The 19,971-nt window shown below is 35.2% G+C and overlaps 1 protein-coding gene across 1 annotated transcript in view; it reads right to left on the bottom strand.

Annotated features, from left to right (window-relative positions):
* The window catches only part of BTAF1 (BTAF1 RNA polymerase II, B-TFIID transcription factor-associated, 170kDa), a 106,814-nt gene that overhangs the window by 34,257 nt on the left and 52,586 nt on the right, over positions 1 to 19,971 (bottom strand). Inside the window, exons 13-19 of the mRNA XM_006880333.1 lie at positions 19,706 to 19,830; positions 16,619 to 16,739; positions 10,113 to 10,217; positions 8,749 to 8,898; positions 8,271 to 8,413; positions 4,316 to 4,490; positions 2,735 to 2,938 (exon numbers count right to left, since the gene is read on the bottom strand). Coding sequence (XP_006880395.1) covers positions 2,735 to 2,938; positions 4,316 to 4,490; positions 8,271 to 8,413; positions 8,749 to 8,898; positions 10,113 to 10,217; positions 16,619 to 16,739; positions 19,706 to 19,830 — 1,023 coding nt within the window. The remainder of the gene's footprint in view (positions 1 to 2,734; positions 2,939 to 4,315; positions 4,491 to 8,270; positions 8,414 to 8,748; positions 8,899 to 10,112; positions 10,218 to 16,618; positions 16,740 to 19,705; positions 19,831 to 19,971) is intronic.

Raw genomic sequence — 19,971 nt, 5'->3', positions numbered from 1 at the left:
TTTGTCCATTTGTGAATGTGATGCTGAAAAACTCAAATACCTATATGAAAACTCAACTTTTACTTCACATTATATTATTAAAAAAGTAATCCAAATGGATCATTCTATACATAAAATTCAGAATTAAAAATACTTAGAGGAAAATACATGCATACCTTAACTACTTGGATATAAGCAAGGTTCCTTTGACTGGTCACAGGAAAAAAAAACCCACAGAAAAGAAAACAACTAATAAACTGAACTCTCTAAAAAAAATGGAACAGATTCTTGAGAAAAATAGGGTACAAATGAGAATTTGATATGTTAAAGTTATTAATAGTCATGAGGAAATGCAAACTAAACCCACAAAAACATTATTATATAACCATAAGGATGGATAAAATGAAAAGGCTAATAGTATCTAATGTTGATAATGATTTGGAATCATATATTTATTATTTATCAGAAAATAAATGTTGCAAGCACTTTGGTAAAACGTCTGCAGTTTTATAAATATAGACACACAACCTAGCAACTTACTCCTCTGTATCTAACTCAGAGAAATTAAAATATATCTCAATTACTAAGATTTGTATCAGAATTTTTATAGTTGCTTTATTAATATTAACCAACAAAATAGAAATAGTCCAAGTATTCCTCAACAGGTGAAAGCTTAGGTTAATTGTGGTACAGTTAAACAACTAAAACTCAGTAATAACAAGGATGAAAGAAACTGCAAATCAAAAAACAATCAGATTCCACTTGGAGGTCTAAAGAAGCTGCACTGCAATCCCCAAAGTCATGTGGTTTGAATCAATCAGCTGCTCTGTAGTAAATCTCAAGATTTACTGCCTCTGAAAACCTGCCAGAAGGAGGGTCAACTATGGGTTGGTTACAATTGCACTGCACACAACAACATACACCTGTTTAACTCATTCATTTGTTGCCAATGAATTGTCTCTGAATCACAGCAACATCCCTACCTGTCCCTGCTCTGTGGTTTTTGAAGACTGTAAATTACAAGAAGAGACTGCCATCTTTCTCCCACAGTGCTTCTAGTGGATTAACACTGGCAGACACGTGCAACCTTTGGGTTAGTCGGGTTAGTCGCACAGTTTGCTACATACTACACTACCAAAGCTCAAACCCCTTCTAAAACAGCTACAATCCAAAACACTGAAAAAAAGAAATGCCAATGAAGATAGGAGTAACAAGAGTACTCTCTCACTGCTATTGGGAATGCAAAATGATACAGCCTTTTTGGAAAGAGTCTGCCAGTTTGCTACACAAATAAACAGGTTTATCTTATGATCCAGAAATGGCACATCAAATTATTCAGTCCAAATAAAATGAAAAACATACCCACATAAAAACTTGCCCTCAAATGTTTATAGGAGCATCTTCATAACTGTTAAAATCTTTAAGCAACCAAGATGTGTTTCAACAGATGAACGGATACACAAACTGGTATAGCCATACAATGGAGTATGATACAACAATAAAAAGAAATGAGCTAAATCCAGAATACATGGAGAAATCTTAAGTGCATATTGCATAGTAAAAGAAATTACTCTTGAAAAGATATAAATTAGATGATTCCAACTACACAACATTTTGGAAAAGATAAAACTCTAGAAAATTAAAAAGATGAGAAGCTGTCAGGGATTCAGTTAGAGACGACAGAGCAGAAAGCACTGTCGGGGGCAGTAAAGTGATTCTCTATGATACTGTAATGGTGAACACATGATGTTACAAAATCTGTTAAAACCCAGACTGTTAAACACAGAATGAATGCTATACCAGACACCATACACTTCAGTTAATAATAACAGTGTGTCAATACTGATTCATCAAGTATATGTACCCCAGAAATGCAAGATGTAAATAAGAGAAAAGCTGTTGTTAGGTGCCAAGTATGGGAACCCTGTACTTCATAAACAAATTTTTTGTAATCTTCAAAAGGCTCTAAAAAACAAAGTCTATAAAAATATAATTAAAAATTCAACTTCTGAGTTTTTTAAAAAAGGAATTATCAATACATGGATGATTATTTTAAAATCCTGCTTTAAAAACTCAACAAGGAGCACATTGTTTATAATTTCAAATTATAAAAAAAAGATAAAACTATTCTATGAGGGAAAAATTAAAACAATGGTGATGTGAGGGCAAGGAAAGGCAAGAATTAACTGGGAAGGGCTGATGGTTATGCCCTATATCTTGACAGCAATCTGGACTTCAGATAGGGTTACAGCTTTCAATACTCATCAAATGGTCCACTAAACATTTATTCAATATATAGTATATAAGCTTTACCTCAAGAAAGAGTACAAAGAATTAGTAAACTCCAGCTAATGATATACATGCTAATATACATATACTGACATATACAAGTGCCCAAAACTTACTGAGAAATACTTCAAAAAATGGGATGGACATTTATATGTTTTCAATATAAAACACTGAGGGAGGAGAAAATATGCAGGAACTTTAAAGAGCTTTTCCAATGAAAACATGTAATATCTTTTTCCAATAAAGGTGCAATGGTTTGTCATGTTTTCAGGGGAAAAAATTTTCTTCTACATCCTCTTATTTCAAACAAAGTTAACACAATTAATTCTTCTGAAAGGTAGAGATAATATCAAGCGATAAAATAGTTAAATAAATTAAGAGTGTTTTTCTGAAAAATATGACAGGATAAACTTCTCATCTTTATTCCATGCTTTTTCTAAAATTTTAAGATTATCTCTTTACTCACCAGGTCATTAGCTTGATCTATTGTAAAAACACTGTGGTTTACTCTATTACCAACTTCAATATGTACATCAGCTAATGATGAAATAAGCTGTTTACATTCATTCTGCATCCGTGTGAATGGAACGGCAATTTCATCATAATATAAATGTTCTGAAAGGATATCAAGTAAACGTGGCTGCACAGCTAGGGTAACAGGTTTACATTCCTAAAATATAACAGACAACAAATATTCAGGACAAAAAATATAAATACAAAATTATGGATGCATAAATCATCAGCTGCAGACTATCAAGTTTTAAATTCCTATTGGTCATGATCTACTGTCTGTTATCTCCCAGAACACAGTTAGTTGCACAAAGAAAAAGTATTACTACACCCAAGCTACTCCATTTCAATGTGAATGACCATGGAACATGCACATGGGACTATCATCATTCCATTTGCTACCTAATAATTTTCACTTTGTCAAAGGATTTATTCACCATTTACAAGGTCACATAGCTTTACAAGTACATGAATGTAAAAAGCAATAGATAAGAATACTTAGCATGCACTAAAACTGTTATTTAAAAACTCATCATTAGATTTCTTAATAATAGTTAAACCCATAGCTTCACATGCCATATTGGAGAAATGATTATATAATTTAAAAGCTACTTACCTGCCCCCAAATTTAACTAACCCTTCCCCTTCTCTCTGGTTGTTGCCTGCCCCAACCAGATGGGGAATGGCCTCAGTGGTGAGCCAAGAGGGGTTCTGTGGGATCTGGGTGATCAGCCTAGGCTTCACAGAGTAAGTCCAGAGAAGCTCTGTGAGGGTCCAGAAACCGAACTGTCAACACTTGCTGCTGAGTCTGAGAGGCACAAAAACACAGCATCACTGCCTCTCCATCACACCTAGTCCTGCCTAAAAACCGATGAGCCTTGCTTCTTTCCAGAGGCAAAGCTGGGGTCTCAGTCACAACAGAGCATGGCTCAATTACTTTTAGACACAACTTTGACAAAACTGCTAAAAGGCAGTTAACAGGTAACTCTCACAGCAAGTGCAGACAGTTAAATTTCTAGAATTCCAGCTAATAGAATAAACATAGCCTGCAGGAAGTTTCTCTGATTTACAGTATCAAGTTTTATACAAAATTATATATCTCACTAGCTAAAGGGGCTGTAAGGGAATGCCTTATTTGGAAACACTGCAATTTTTATGTCAATGTTTTGTCACTGCGACAATATACAGAAGTGGATCTAATATGGAAAGCCTCTTACCTCTTGCAGTTTTTAGTAATCTGAGAAAGATATAGAGGAATCACCAACTGTTTCTGGATGGCCTACGCAAAGAAATAATTCTAACAGGGATTTTAATATTTTTTAAAAGTTGGTGGGATAAAAAGAGTAAGGGTTTAAAAAAAAATCTAGGGTTATGAGTAAATGGGAGAAAATGTTCGAAAAAATTTTGAAAACTTTTCTATGGCTGTTATTAGCTTTTTATACAAAAGAAAATGTCAATTTTCTATTGCACAATATAATGTGAATAATTCTAAAACAAATTAGAAACTGTCCTCATTAACTTTAGGGCAAAATCTTACCTTCTGTAAAGCAGCCCATTCACAGATTACCAAAGCAACACTAATCCTTTGTAATGCAGATTTGGAATTCAAATGAAAGAGTAGTAATTGGCCAAGGGATTCAGCTGGTTTAATTTCTTGAGTTGCCATATTTACACCTGGATCACAAATACAGCAGCAAAGTGCTCCTAATAACCTATAAAGGAGGCGGGGAAAGGAATTGCTATAAAAATTACTATAACTATAGCCAGAGTCTTAAAAACTTGTGAATAGTCATCTAACATGCAATTACGGATCTTTCCAAGATCCACCCAAGAGGGTGGGCAAGATGTATACAAACAATTAGTTCAAAAGACTATAATTAACATCAACTTCCCCTTACCCTGAGATCAGAGGAACTAAGTGGTGCCCACCTACCATTACTGACTACTCTAAAAGGGATTATAGAAGATTCTGGATAGACTTAGAAGAGATGTGCAACTATAAAACATAAAAGGTCAGACTTACTAGGCTAAGAGATATTGTAACTCTCAGTCATACTTTTCCAACCTGGAATATGTGGCTCAAATAAAAACTAAACTTACTGTCATTAGGCCAATTCCCACTCATATCGACCCTATGTAAATCTTAAGGAGATGTTTATCTTTCTCCCAGGAGCAAGCTGGTGGTTTCAAATTGCTGGAAATGTCTGACCTTTTGGTTAGCAGCTAAAGGCATTACAGACTACATCATTGGAACACCTTAGCCCAATAATGTTGTTATGTGCTGTTATTAACTCATAGCTAATCTCAGTGGGTTTGCAGAGGCTGTAAATCACATCAGAGGGAACTGCTGATCTTTCTCAGAGTGGCTGGTGGATTTGAACCTTGTGCCTTTGGGTTGACAACTCAACAAGAGACAGGCCTATAAAGTAACCACAGCCTAGTGGTAAGAAGCTGCACTGCAATCCCAAAAAATAACCACCAGCAGCGAGGCACTCTTTCTTTAAAACTGATCAACCATATAAAGAAAGTAAAACCAGCAGTATTTGCCAAAGAGAAAGTCTAGAAAGTATGAAACAAGCAGTAGGATAGATTAATGGACATAAGAGGAGGTGAGGAAAGTACATTTCTGAATACACTTTAACTGATGTTAAAAATCAAAATGTCTATGAATGGTGGAATAGAATATCAATTCACTTTGTAAACTTTTCAAATAATAATTTTAAAAAAGGAAAAAAAAATATTTGAAGTAAAATATACCCCTAAACATTTTCCAAATATGATATAGCAATTATCTTTATAATCATAAATTCTATTTTAAAACTTTAAAAAACAGAAAGATAGGATAGTAGGCAGCTCCATACTCCCATAACAGAAACAAAAATCAAGCAGATACTAGCAGCTCCATGTTCCCACAACAGGAACAAAAATCAAGCAGATACTGCCATAACCAACTCTGTTAGAACTCTAGAAAACTCTCAAAGGTTTAAAGCAATCAAACAGATGCTAAATCAGGAACAGGCAACTAAAAAAACCACAGGACAGGGAAAAAAAAAGAACCAAAAACAAAAAACAAACCACCAAACCACCACAAAAAGACCAAAAGCAAAAACAACACAGAACAGCTTTATGGATTTTCTACTTATTTATCCCCTGGCTCAAAAACAATAGCAAAAACAGCAGCCCATCTTCACATAATTTACTTCAAGCAATTTTTTATCTGTTTTAAATTGTTATTTGATTGAAAATTTACATATGTCCCCTGGTTCTGGAGGGAAGAAAAGAGTTTTATGACTGCATCTGTTCAATCTAACCAACTCATCTCAAGTTAACAGACGAGGACTGATCTAAGTGGAGTTTCTATGTTTCACCTATTTTGGAATTTACTCACAGTGTACACACTCTGGGCATTTATGAAAACACTTTAAGGAAAATGAGCAACTCAAAACTGCATAGGACAAAAGAGCTCTCTCTTTGATCAAACAAGAAACCAAAGAGAATTCTTGAGACTTTCTAAAAGTTAAATCTTTATGTGTATCAAAAGACTTCTTCAAAAGAGCAAAAAGAGAACCTACAAACTAGGGGAAATATCTGACAATGATACATCTGATGACAAGAGAGTCACATCTAATATTTATAGAAAATTCCAACACCTCAATAAGAGAAAGATAAACCCAATTACAAAAATAACAGAGTATATGAATAGCAACTACCAGACATTCAGATAGCCAACAAACACATGAAAAAAAATACTCAAGATTACTAGTTACCAGAGAGAAGCAAATTTTTTTTTAAAAAAAAAGGCTATAATCTTATTCTAGCAAAAACAGCAATTTTATATGTTAAACAATAAATTATGGTGGGGGTATGAAGAAATAGAAATGGTGTTACCACCATGGAAAGCAATTTGGTACTTCCTTAAAAAGTTAGGAACAGAAGTAACATTTGATCTAGCAATTCCACTACCAGGTGTACATCCCCAAAACATAAACTGACATAATCACATACGTGTTCTCCAACATTATTTGCAATATTAACCAGTCAGAACCACCTCAAGTGTTCATCAATGGATGAATAATTATAAGTTCACACAATGAAATATATGCAACAAGGGGGACTGGGAAGACGAAGAATTTGTGAAATGTTGCACAACACAGCTAATGTAGAAAACTTGTGCTGAGTGACATAACTCAGTCATGAAAGGACAATTATGGTTAAAGACTACTAATGTAAAAGACAAGGAAAGATTTAACACAGAGAATCAATCTTGGAGAGTTATCAGGGATGAGATGGAAGAAAGGAGGGAGCAAAAAATTCATAAACCAGTAAGTTGGGTGAAGGGAAAGGCAGTATTAAAAAAAAAAAAAGGTTCTATGAAATGGTTGGAAGGATTTTTTTAAAGTTAAAAAGGCTTATTGGGCCTACTGAAATAAATTTTTTTTAAAAAAAAATATTCTTGTGTATGGGAAAGAATGCAGGAAGTCAGGCCATTTCCAGAAAAAGATGTATGCTGGGGGGTGGGGGAGAGACACACAAGAAAATCCCAAGGTTTCATATCAGGCTGATTTCTAGACTCAACTATAAGCCTGGTTAAGTGCTGAAGGAACACATGTCCTTGCAACACAATCAATGGGCAAAGACTGGAAGAGGTCTTTTATTACTATTCTGGTTTACTTTCTTAAGAGTTTTTATTTCAGCTAATGACATTAGGGGAAATCTCTTGACAAAGCACAAGCTAAAGACTTGATGGACCAAAAATGACAAGTTATATAATCTTTACAAAAATAATCTAGCAGTCACTAAACCAATGGATCACTAAAGCCTTCAACTATACAAATAAGAAAATAAACAGCAAAATTGAGGGGAGAGATGTAAAGGAACATCAAAACATGTTTAATCAAAAAGAATTTAAATATTTACAATAAGAACCTAGAGAGACAGAAAGCAGAGAGAAGAGCTAGGGAGAAGGAAAAATAGGTTATTACTGCTTAGTCAATATAAGCACTGAGGAAAATTTTTTAGGAACAGATAATGATGTTTGCACAATACTGTGTAAAAGAACTACTGCTGCTGTGTACCGTGGAGTTGTAACCAACTCATCACTGACTCTCAAGCCATTTTCAGAGGCAGTACATCACAGGGGAAAAGTCTGCCCATCCTTCTGCTGGGGAGAAGCTGGTGGATTTAAACTGTGTGCTTTTGGGTTGGCAGCACAATTCCTTACTACTAGGCCACCAGAGCTCCCCGTCATAGAATGTCAATGAAATGCACACTAAAAAATGGCTAAAATAATAAATTCTTATGCTATATGTATTTACTAAAAGAAAATTTAAAAAAAAGCAACAGAATTTTTTAAAATTAAAAACTTTCTAATTTTCTTTTATTCTGTAATTAGCATAATAAAGACTGACAAATCAGAAGAAACATTTCATTAAGTGACCTTTAAGAGACAGATCTGCAAATTTATATTAACCAGGCACCTGGTGCACACTCACTTGGCTGCCATCATTCTAGCCCGCATAACTACAAAATCCCTGGTGGCTGGATCTTCCATGACTGTGTCTGCACCTGCAATATATTCCTGAAGTACTTCTTTAGTCTGGCCTTGGCCTTGGCGAATTTTACCACTAGTTTTTTCCTAGAGAGAAAGTGGGAGGGAGAACTCAATAGTTATTAAGATTAAGAAAAGAGGCAAAACTAAAAATATCAACATTTGTTATACTCCTAGCAAAATATTACTATTTTAAAAAATTTTAATGGATAAAAATTCCCATATATCTTGCCAAGCTTCCAATAAAATAGCAGGCCCTTGTTGCTATATGCCGTTGTGTACATCAGATCATTAACTTGCCCTATCTTGAGCCAATTAAATTAGTAAAATCAGACATATAAGTCCACCTACTCCTTACATGGTTAGCCTATCAATAATTATGAGTTTAACAAGCAAATAAATATATGTCCTTAAAAACTTACCTTAGCTCTAGCTTTTACTTCTAGCAACATATTTAAATCAATAGGTAAATGAGCAGGCTGCATCATTAAGCAAAGCCAAGCACCCATCCACGGGCAAGCAGCTGCTACAACGTACTGCACTGAAGCTTTGCTCAACAGTTCCATCCAAACCTACAGAGTAGTAAATGGACAACAAGAAAAAGAAATTTTTCTCTGAAGTGGTAATAAAACGTAATATTATTGGTATACTTTTTTAAAAAATAGTAAAGAGCAGACGCTGATTTTACATTTCAATAGTCTTATTTTTAAATAAAATTTCGATAGCACATTTACTAAAAAAATGTGAGCTGAAAATACAAAAAATACTTTCAATGCTTTAGAAAAACATCTACAATGAAATATAGCCAAAGTAACAATCTGGATTTTCAAATTCAGTAAGTCACTAAATTCCTTTGCTTATATTACGAAGCTCCAATCAAAAGTATGTTCCATACTCAACCCATACTTGATCCTATGTTCATAGCTTCTGAAAAATATCCTCTGCTAAGTAAGAGATAGAGATACACTAGTACAAATTAACAGTAGTTTAAGTCTTCATTCAATATCTTACTCAGAAAGGTAATGTTCTTGTTGTCGAATATGAATTAGGCTATGACCAGCATGCAAACATACCACTACTGCTCATCAAATTTGTTAACAAAGAGTCATGTCAGAAGTCAACAACATTCAAGACTAACAGATTCCAAAGGTACAGTTGTGCCATTTCTTAGGTGGTGGTTGTTATGTGCTGTCGAGTTGTTTGACATAGCAACCCTATGTACAGCAGCTCTAAACCCTGCCCTTAAATACATCAAAAAGCTCTTAAAAGATCAAATCTTGCTAAAACAAGATAAAATGTACAAGGTAAACTACAGCACTCAGAATCCAAAAATTACCAATAAAGAATAAAAAAACATTTTGATAAATAGCAAAATAAGTGAAGAAGTAATTTATTTTTTGTACTGATTCTATCCAAATATTTAAAACTGAGTAGATCACATAGTAAAAAGGGAAAGAAATTTGACAATTCAGGACTCAAATATCACATTCAAAAAAGAATTTTATTTCTAGTCTCATCTTTAACAGTATAACAATTAAAAAAATATTTTCAAAAAACTAAGGGAGCTCTGGTGGCCTAGTGGCAAGAAGCTACACTGCAATCCCAGAGGAACATGGTTCAAATCACCAGATGCTCTGCTGGAGAAGGAGGGACAATCTCCTCCAGTACGAGTCAGATCTGATTTGACGGTACACACACAAAATAATTAAAAAACCAAAACAAACAAACAAAACCTTAAAAAGTTACTGGGAAAAGGAGTATAGACATAAACATAGTCACTGTGTACCTTGTGAATGAGGTCCAAAATCTCCTGGCTGCTTTCTAACACACAAAACTGAAAAATGTGTCGCAGCATATCAGGCAAAATAGGTATAAGCCAAGATGAAGAATTCTGAAAACAAAACAGAAGCAAAGTCATAGCATAACATTCTTAAGTATCACCTAAAATAAAGAACTGTACATTAATAGCAGGATTAATATAAACAGATTATATGAATGTATCAAAAAGGATCAACTGATGGCAAATTTTTATATTTAGAGCAATGAGTATCATATCTAGTTTTCTGGGGTTGGGAGGAATAGCATATAATCTCCCAAGAACTGGAAAACAATTGATTCTAATTAATATAAATGTTTTCACCAAAAAGGCAGAAAAGTTAAACCAGTGTTTGGCATTTGTTTCACAGCAAGACATTAAAGAAGAGTGAGAGTAATGATGTCATCAAGCTCCTTCCCAAGGAGCTGTACTTTACACACATTATTTCTACTTTGTATGTGGTGGTGGTGTTATGTATCATCAAGCTGGAACTGAACTCATAGCTGGCCCTCCAGTGGGTTTTCCATACTCTATCTAGGCTGTGTATTTATCATATCATTCTTGCTTTTACTATTTTGTTTTGTTAGGTGCCAACTGCAACTCATAGTGACCTTGTGAATAAGAGATTAAAACCTTGCCCCATCCTGTATCAGGCTCACAAACTGCCAATGTTCAAATCCACTATTGCAGTCACTGCTACAATCAATTTCATTAAGGGTCTTCCTTTCCTTAGCCGACTCTCTACTTTTCCAAGGACTCACATTCCCTGCCAAAAAACTCCAAGTATGTGAGATGAAGTTTAACCATCCTTGCCACTAAGGAGCACCCTCCGTGCACTTCCTCCAAGACAAATTTGCTAGATCAGTTCATGGTATATTTGAAATACTATGGTCTACTTTGGCAGTCCGTGGTATATTCCATATTCTTCATCAACACCACTTTAGTTTTATGTGTTATTTGGCATGATCTGATATATTTCTATGGGTCTGGGAATGCTCTAAAAATCTTCCATATAAATTAATAGCAACTGCTTCTTTGCTTTGTCATTTTAGCTTATAAAAAATCCTACAGGAACACTACTTTCAGATAGCAGAGGAAATCTACACCACCATTTTTGGTAATCATTTAAGTAATGAACTGAATAAAATGAAATCCAACCTGAAAAATTCAATCTCTTGTTTACTACATAATTATAACAGAGATAATTTTTCTACTTTGGACCAGGGATCTCTTGGCAATCCGATAAAAGCTATGATCATTTTTCTCTTAGAAAAATATATGTATAGGGGAGCTCTGGTGGCTTAGTGGCAAGGAGCTGCAACTACAATCACAGAGGCGCACGGTTCGAATCCACCAGATGCTCTGCTGGGGAAGGAGGGGCAATCTCCTCCAGTACCAGTCAGATCTGATTTGACGGTACACGCACACAAAAATAATTTTAAAAAAAGGAAAAATATATGTATAGCAAGTTTAAGTACAGTATTTTCCTTCCAGTCTGATGTTTCAGGAATTTGCTTAATCCTAAAAGATAAATAATGAAGTTAAGGACCTCCATCTAGATGATTATTTAATAATTCAAGAGCTCACCCAGTAACAGAGAATAAGCTGGAGGGTATTAAAACAATTAATACCCAATTATTACAATGTAGATATTTTAACTGTCAATTTTTAAAAACATGCATGAATGGTTGAAAGGAAAACTAATTTGCTCTAAAAACATTCACTCAAATCACAAATTTTTTATGAAATTTCATTCAAATCAAGCTACCATGTGAGTATTTAATCAAATACATATCATGTATCCAGAATGGAAGGAATACACAGAGTCACTGTACCAAAAAGAAGCGGCTGACACAAAACCATTTCAGGAAGTAGTATATGAACAAGAACCAATGGTAATGAAGAAGAATCAAGTTACACTGAAGGCTTTGGGGGGGGAGGGGGAAAAAAAAGGTGTCAGGAATTGATGGAATACCATTTGATATATTCCAACAAGCAGATGAAGCCTTTGACACACTCACCAATCAGTACCAAGAAATCTGGAAGACATTTATTTGGCCAAAGACTGGAAGAAATATGTATTTGTTCTCATTTAAAAAAAAAGTGATCTAACAAAATATGGAAATTAGCAATTTCATTAATATAACACGCAAACAACATCTTGCTGAAGATAATCCAAAAACAGAACAATACATTGACCGACAACTGCCAGAAATTCAATATGGATTTAGAAGAGGCTATGGCATCTGGGACATTACTGCTGATTTCAGATGAATCTTGGTTGCAAGGGGAGCTCTGGTGGCCTAGTGGCAAGGAGCTGCAACTACAATCCCAGAGGTGCACGGTTCGAATCCACCAGATGCTCTGCCGGGGAAGGAGGGACAATCTCCTCCTGTACCAGTCAGATCTGATTTGACGGTACACTCATACAAAAAAAAATAAAAAAAAAAGAAAGAAAACAGAGAATGCCATAAAGGATATCTGCCTGTGTTATATTGACTATACAAGGACATTTGATGGTGTCTGTCACAACAAATTATAACTAACAATGAGAAGAATGAGAATCTTAGAACTCTTTAATTGTGCTCATGTGAGACCAAGAGATTACTGTCCAAACAGAGTAAGGAAACACTGCATGGTTTAAAATCAAGACAGGTGTGTGTCAAGGCTATATCCTTTCTCCACACCTATTCAATCTGTATGCTGATCATTTGAGAAGCCTGACTTTATAAAGAAGAATGGGGCATCAGGACTGGAGGAAGATACATAAAAAAGCCCTGTGATAAGCATATGACACAACCTTGCTCGCTGACAGTGAGTGGAACCTGAGACACTTATGCAGAGAATCAAAGACTATAGCCTTCAATATGCCTCCATATAGCCTTGGGTTACCTAGCAAGATAAAAAAAAATAAAAATCCTTACCACGAGGCCAGAAAGCAACATCATGATATATGGAGAAAAGATTAAAGCTGTCAATGTCATCTTACTTGGATCCACAATCAACACTGTTGGTACCAGCAGTCAAGAAATCAAAGGACGAGCTGCAGAAGAAAAATCTTCTGTCAGGGACCTCCTCAAAGTACTAAAGAGTAATGATGTCATTTTGAAGACAAAAGTGTACCTGATTCAGACTATAGTATTCTCAATCACTTGCTATGCATCTGAGAATTGGACAGTGAATACAAAAAAAGACAGAGGAATTGATGTCTTTGAGCTGTGGTATTGCAGAAGAGTACTGAATATCCCATGGACTGCCAAGAGAATAAACATATCTATCTTGGAGAAAGTGTGCTTTCTCCAGGGTGCTCCTTGGAGGTAAGGATGGTAAAAACATACTTTGGGCATGTTGTTAGGAGGGGCTTATTCCTTGGAGAAGGATATTATACCCGGAAAAGTAGAGGGTCAGGATGAAAGGAAGGCCACAACAAAATGGACTGACACTGTTAACAATGGGCTTGGGTGTGTAAGAAAAGGGGAGGATGGCAGAGGATGAGACAAGGTTCAAATGTACTATTCATAGGGTTGCTATGAGTCACAGTCAACTCAACTGCACATAACAACAATAATAACCCCATTACCTATGCTATTTAGAGCACTCTGATGGCTTAGTAGTAAGGAGTTGCATTGACAGCTCAAAGGCACACATTTAAATTCACTAGTTGTGCCACAGAAGAAAGGATTAGAAGTATCCTCTCATCTGATTCATAGCCTCTGAAAACCTGGTATAGTCAGCTATGAGTCAGTTTCATCCTGATGATACCAAACTAAAAAGGACCTGAAGCATTTCTTGCAAAAGGTCAAAGACTGCAGTCTTCAATACAGATTGAAACTCAACATACAGACGACAAAAATTCTCATCACTGGGCCAACTGGCAGCACCATGACAGAAGAGTGATTGTTAACAATTTTAACTTCCTCAGATCCACAATCAACTCTCTGGCACCAGCAATCAAAAAAATCAAAAGATGAACTGTACTGGGAAAATCAGCAATCAGGGACCTCTCCAGAGTGCTGAAGAGCAATGATATCAGTCTGGAAACTAAGATGTGCCTAATCGAGGCCAAGGTCTTTGTAACTGCTTGCTATGCATCAGAGAGCTGGCCAATGACAAAAGAATCAATGCCTTTGAGTTATGGTGCTGGAGAATACTGAGCATACCATGAACTGCTAAGAGAATTAACATGTTATAAAAGTTAAGGGGACAGTAAATGTTAGTAAGGATGTGAAGAGTCTGTGGAACACTCATATCTAGTGGAATTATAAAATGGTAAACCACTATGAAAAGCATTTTGGATTTTCCTCCAAAAAGTGAACACAGAAATCCTCTAGGACCCAGCTATTCTATTGTAGGACTATACTCTGGGACATCAGAGGTGAGGCATAAACGGACACGGACACACACACACACTCTCTCTCTCTCTCTCTTTTATTGCAGCATTATTTACAACAGCAAGAAAATGGAAGCAGCCCAGATGTCTACCAACAGAAGAATGGATAGAGAAATTCTGGTACATTCGCACAATGGAATACTATCCAGCATTCAGGACCAACCAATTCATAAAATACTATGGAACATGGGCAAGGCCAGATAATATTTTTTTCTAATAACACATTCACAAATGGACAAATACTGTCTAAAACAAGAGGATAATTGGGGCATAGACTGGTGAGCACATCCAAGGTTGCGTATGTTAACTGAAACAAGTCACTGATTTCTGAGGACTTATTTTTTGTCAATGCCTTCAATGCAACTTTTAATTTTCTCCTTCATTTACCACTGTCTCCTGCTCATATGGTACTTCCTGAAATTTTTCAGTTATCAGCCCTGTCCTTTCAGTGACCTTCTACCTTTCCCAGCATGGGGTCTATCTCCAAGGACTTGATCCCCCTGAAAGTACACCCAAAGGAAATGAGACAAAGTTTCACCATCCTTGCCTTTAGAGGTACTCAGGCTGCAACCTTCTTCAAGACAGATTCGTTAATATTTTTGGTAGTCCATGTATATTCAATACTCTTCACCAACACAATTCAAGGCGTTAATTCGTCTATCATATTTTATTCATTGTCCAATCGCCAGATGCATAGAAAATAACTGAAAAACACCATGGCTGGCATCAGGTGCACCTTAAGTCTTTAAATGGTTATCCTTGCTCTTGAGAATTTTAGAGAGGTCTTTGACAGCACATTTCCCCAATGCAACATGTGTTTTGATTTCTTGCTTGTTGCTACTATGAATGCTGAAATCAATGACAATTTCAATCTTTTCTTCATCTATCACAATGATGCCTATTGGTCCAGTAGTGATGATTTTGTTTTCTTTGCTATTGAAATGTAATTTATATTGAAGGCTATAGTCTTTCATATGCAGCATTAAGCGCTTTAAGTATTCTTCACTTTCTGCAAGTAGTGTTATCTGCATAAGGTAAGTCGTTTATAAATCTTCCTCCAATCCTGATGCCACATTCTTCTTCATTAGTCTTGCCTTCTCAAATTATTGGCTCAGCGTACAGATTAAGTAGGAATGGATAAAAGGATATAGCCTAATGTATATCTTCACTGATTTTAAATCACACAATGTTCATGTTTCATCTGTACAGTTGCTTCTTGGTTTATGAACTAAGTTTCACACGATCACAATTAAGTGTTCTGGTATTCTCAATCTTCTCACTGTTATCTGTAATATTTTCTGAGCCACAGAGGAAAATGCCTTCACATGATCACAATTAAGTGTTCTGGTATTCTCATTCTTCTCACTATTATCTATAATATTTTCTGAGCCACAGAGTAGAATGCCTTTGCACAGCTAACAAAATTTTTATTAATACCAGGCTCTCAAGACTGAAAAATCTTTAAAATACTCAAGTGTTGGGAATCCCACTATTAAATCTTTAAGAGTTGTACTGTACCCAGGGTGAGTTCTGCCAACCACTCAATTGTCAATCATACAAAGTATATACTGAATAACAGTGGTCTAGCAGGAAAAGACTATTCAATTAATCCTTTATTCAACAAGTACTTCCTGAGGGCCTCCTATGTTTTAAATAAGTACCATTCAAGGTATTGGAAATACAACCTAAAATAAACATTTAATAGTTCTGCCTTCACTATGATTGTTTTAGTATGTGCATCATTCTTCTGATGTTGTAATATATTTTTATTCATTGTTACACATTTTCTTCCCATCCCCCAATATATTATTTTTTAAAAAGGCCAACAAAATACCTCACTGCTGTGAAACTGGGACTGGTGCATCCAGCAGGTGTCTAACACTGTAAATCACACAAGATACTGCTTGTCTTTTTATCACAGAGCTGCTGGTGGACTGGAACTGCCTGAGGTGTAACCTCTGGGTTAGCAGTGCAATTCCCTATGGACGATGCCACGAGGGTTCCCTCTCTGGGTACATAGCAACTATAAACCAGTGCTAAGATTGACATTTTAATTTTTTCAAAATTATGAGGTATTAGTTTTTACCTGGTCCTGTGTTGATAATAATGTAAACAGAGTTTCCAACGCTGCTCTTCGAACTGATGATATAGTGTGATGCAAAAAAGGCCAGACACGTGGCACTAAAACTGTGAGTGACTGTTGAATACTAATAAAGAAAACACAAATTAATCTTAGTCACTGTACTGACATTTCAATAATACATTATACTATTCCCATATGTATCTCATAATGGTGACATCAAGTATGCTTTTTGATGTAAAAAATTCTTGAAACTTTAAAATGAACATACACTTAGCACCATCATTCAAAATGGTTGTTATTACAGAATAAGTAGAGTAAACATGGTTAAAAGAAGGGCAGTAAAATTAACATGAAGGGAGCTCTGGTGGCTGAGTCATAAGGGACTGGGCTGCCAATCCACAAGTACACAGGTGGTATCAACCAGCTACTTTGTGGGAGAGAGGCGATCTCCCCTCACGTATGTTTTCACTGCCTCTGAAAACCTGCTACAGAGTCAGCTATGGGTTGGTTCCAACTAATTGGTACACAACCACATTAACATGAGGTTCATCTATGGCATGAGTACCCTAAATTACTTTTTATCAAGTTAGGGCTTTCTAAAATAAGTGCTCTTATTCTCAATCTGTTCTTACACATAAAAATGGGACACGGATCCTTGTTGGTGGTGTATTTAACCAATCAGGACTATTAGCCTTATCCTTCCTAATAGCTTATCTCCAGTACATGTGTATAATTTCCAATCCAAATTGGAGCCTTCTCTGCCACATATCAAAATAGTAAGAAGTGAAATGACGGTAGCTTTGAAATTTCCTATCCTAAGTTGTGTTAGCATTATCAATTTCGGAAAACTCAAATTTCTTTCTTCACAAAGATTTTAAATATTGAAGCAAGCAATGGCAGTTTAACATAAAGGTACCTGCAGTTAAAAAGATTCCTAAATAATATTTGAAGTATATATCACTGCAGGAAAGCCATGAATAAGAAAGAATATGCAAGTGTACCTATGTATTGCTCTTTTATAGTTTCTCTCATAAGTCTACTATTTCACGATTTTCATTATTTTCAGGTTATAGGAATATAACTTGTTACATTTATAAATTTAGTAGATTTACTTATAGAACTGTAATCTGAATACATGGACACATAGACATAAAACAGACTCAAAATATATAAAATCACTATTGCAAATTCTTGTTACAGCGAAGCTACCCATGCTCCAATTATTACATAAACTGGAGAGGACCTGCCAAATATCACAACATATGAAGCAAATTTCCTAATACAGAAATTCTATATATTCCTAATAAGGAAATTCCAATGAAAAAAAATTAAAAAGCTATGATATTACACATTAAATAAAAATGTTCACTGTATCTTTAATTTCCTTAACATTAGCTTGGCTTTCTGACACTATTTGATAATGTAAACAACATTAAATCCTTTCATTATAGCAGGTATCAACAAACTAAAATGCACAGGCCAAATCCAACACAATCCCATTTTTTCAATTACAATTTATTGCAGCACAAGCATGTTCTTTTCTTTATGTACTAAGACTGCTTTAAGTTACTACAGCAGAAATGAGGTGTTATGATAGACAATGTTTGGTACACGAAGCCAAAAAATACACTAAGACTATAATGAAACAGTGCACCACTCTGATTCAGGTTCATTAAAAACTCTTGCTTCTATTATTCAAAATGGTTGACTCTGGAGAACATTATGCTGAGTGAAATATCCCAGTCACAAAAGGACAAATATTACATGATGCCACTGTTGTAGAATGGGACTGTCCTTGGGGTTAGGGAGACACTGAGTAAGATGGGTTCAATAATGTATACTGCACTGAAGCAGAGGAGGGAGAGAACCGTTTAAAAGAGAGATGTAACTGGGTATTTCTGTCATCACAGGAGACTAGAGCGAGGGCTGCATGGTGGAGGGGACCTGGGGGAGGGTTTGTAAAACAATGAAAGAATCTTTTCTTTTACTTTTCCATAAAAAAAAAAAAAACAAACCCAAAAAAAAACTCTTGCTTCTGCAGTTGGTGAAGTGCTTCCCTGTATATTAACTCAATTTACTGCTAATGGAAATAACTGAAAATTGGAAACACATACACCATTCTTCGCCATTTTTCTTCGGCTTTTTCGGGCACTTAAATTTGTTATCCTAACTTAAAGGTTATCCTACTAGTCTAAATGTAGCATTCCAATACTACAAATAGGTTATTTAGCATTAGTTGAAAAATTCTTCATTATTTCATATATCTGTAACTTTTACTGAAAACAGATTCATTCACAGAGCCAGAAATAATCTATAATTTTGAGACTCAGTGAATACTAATATCAGTAATTAATTTTCTCATCTCTGAATTTATTAAAGCTGCACTTTTAAGTGAAAAAGGAAAAAAAGGGTTTTTTCCTACTATATTTACAGATTTTATTAAAAGGAACAACAATATTCAGAATTCACTCTAAAAAAGAATACATTAAGTGGATGAGCTTGTATTCAAATATCAGAGTAGGAAGAGAGATGACACTTAAATTTGACATGTATTCTCTTCCTGAAGTAATTACTCAAATCAAGTACTAGAATTGCAGAAATAAATATTACAAAGAAAAAGTTCACAGAGGAACAAGTTTTAGAAAATAAAAAGCTCAATTGTAAATCTAATCATAAAATGTAAAAATAACATGAAAATTTTCTACTTCAAAACTCATTCAAAAACACACCCATAACTGTCCAATTGTAATCAACTCATATTTCAGAGGCTGTAAGATATGTAAGAGGCGACTGCCCATCTTCTCCCATAGAGCAGCTGATGGATTCAAACTGCCAGAGATAACTCCCTGCAGAAAATGCCAAAGCCCTCTATTTTAAGGTGAAAATTGGAAAATAATATACAACGACTATATTTTGAAAGTAAATCATTCTAGGATAAATAAGTAAGACTTATATAGCAGAAAGTAACCCATGGGTAAAGAACACAGCCTTTTAAAGCTCTTGCCCTAAATGTGCTGGTGGCTAGAAATTAAAGAAAAGCATCTTAAATTTATGCAAAGACTTTCCCCCCTATTAATTAGAAATAATTACCTGCATTGTTGAACCTGAGGATAAGTTAACAGGGATGAAAGAAGTGTCATAATACTATTTGTTGAAGCTGTCAGATCATCTAGTTCCAGAAGAGCATCCCATAATGTATTTATAATGAAGGGTACCTATAAGATCAAGAAACCAGTTAGCAATTTCAGAAATAAAATCTATTCACAAACCTTGCCAAATTGCATCCCAGAGGTGCCTGTTGATTCAGGTTACATGTACAATCTCAATGACCCTGGGCAATACCATTTTTGAGCAAA

This window comes from Elephantulus edwardii, unplaced genomic scaffold (assembly GCF_000299155.1).
Source record: "Elephantulus edwardii isolate Elephantulus edwardi_28Jun2011 unplaced genomic scaffold, EleEdw1.0 scaffold00007, whole genome shotgun sequence".
In the NCBI taxonomy this organism is placed as follows: Eukaryota; Metazoa; Chordata; class Mammalia; order Macroscelidea; family Macroscelididae; genus Elephantulus; species Elephantulus edwardii.
This window is presented reverse-complemented; position numbering and strand designations above follow the sequence as displayed.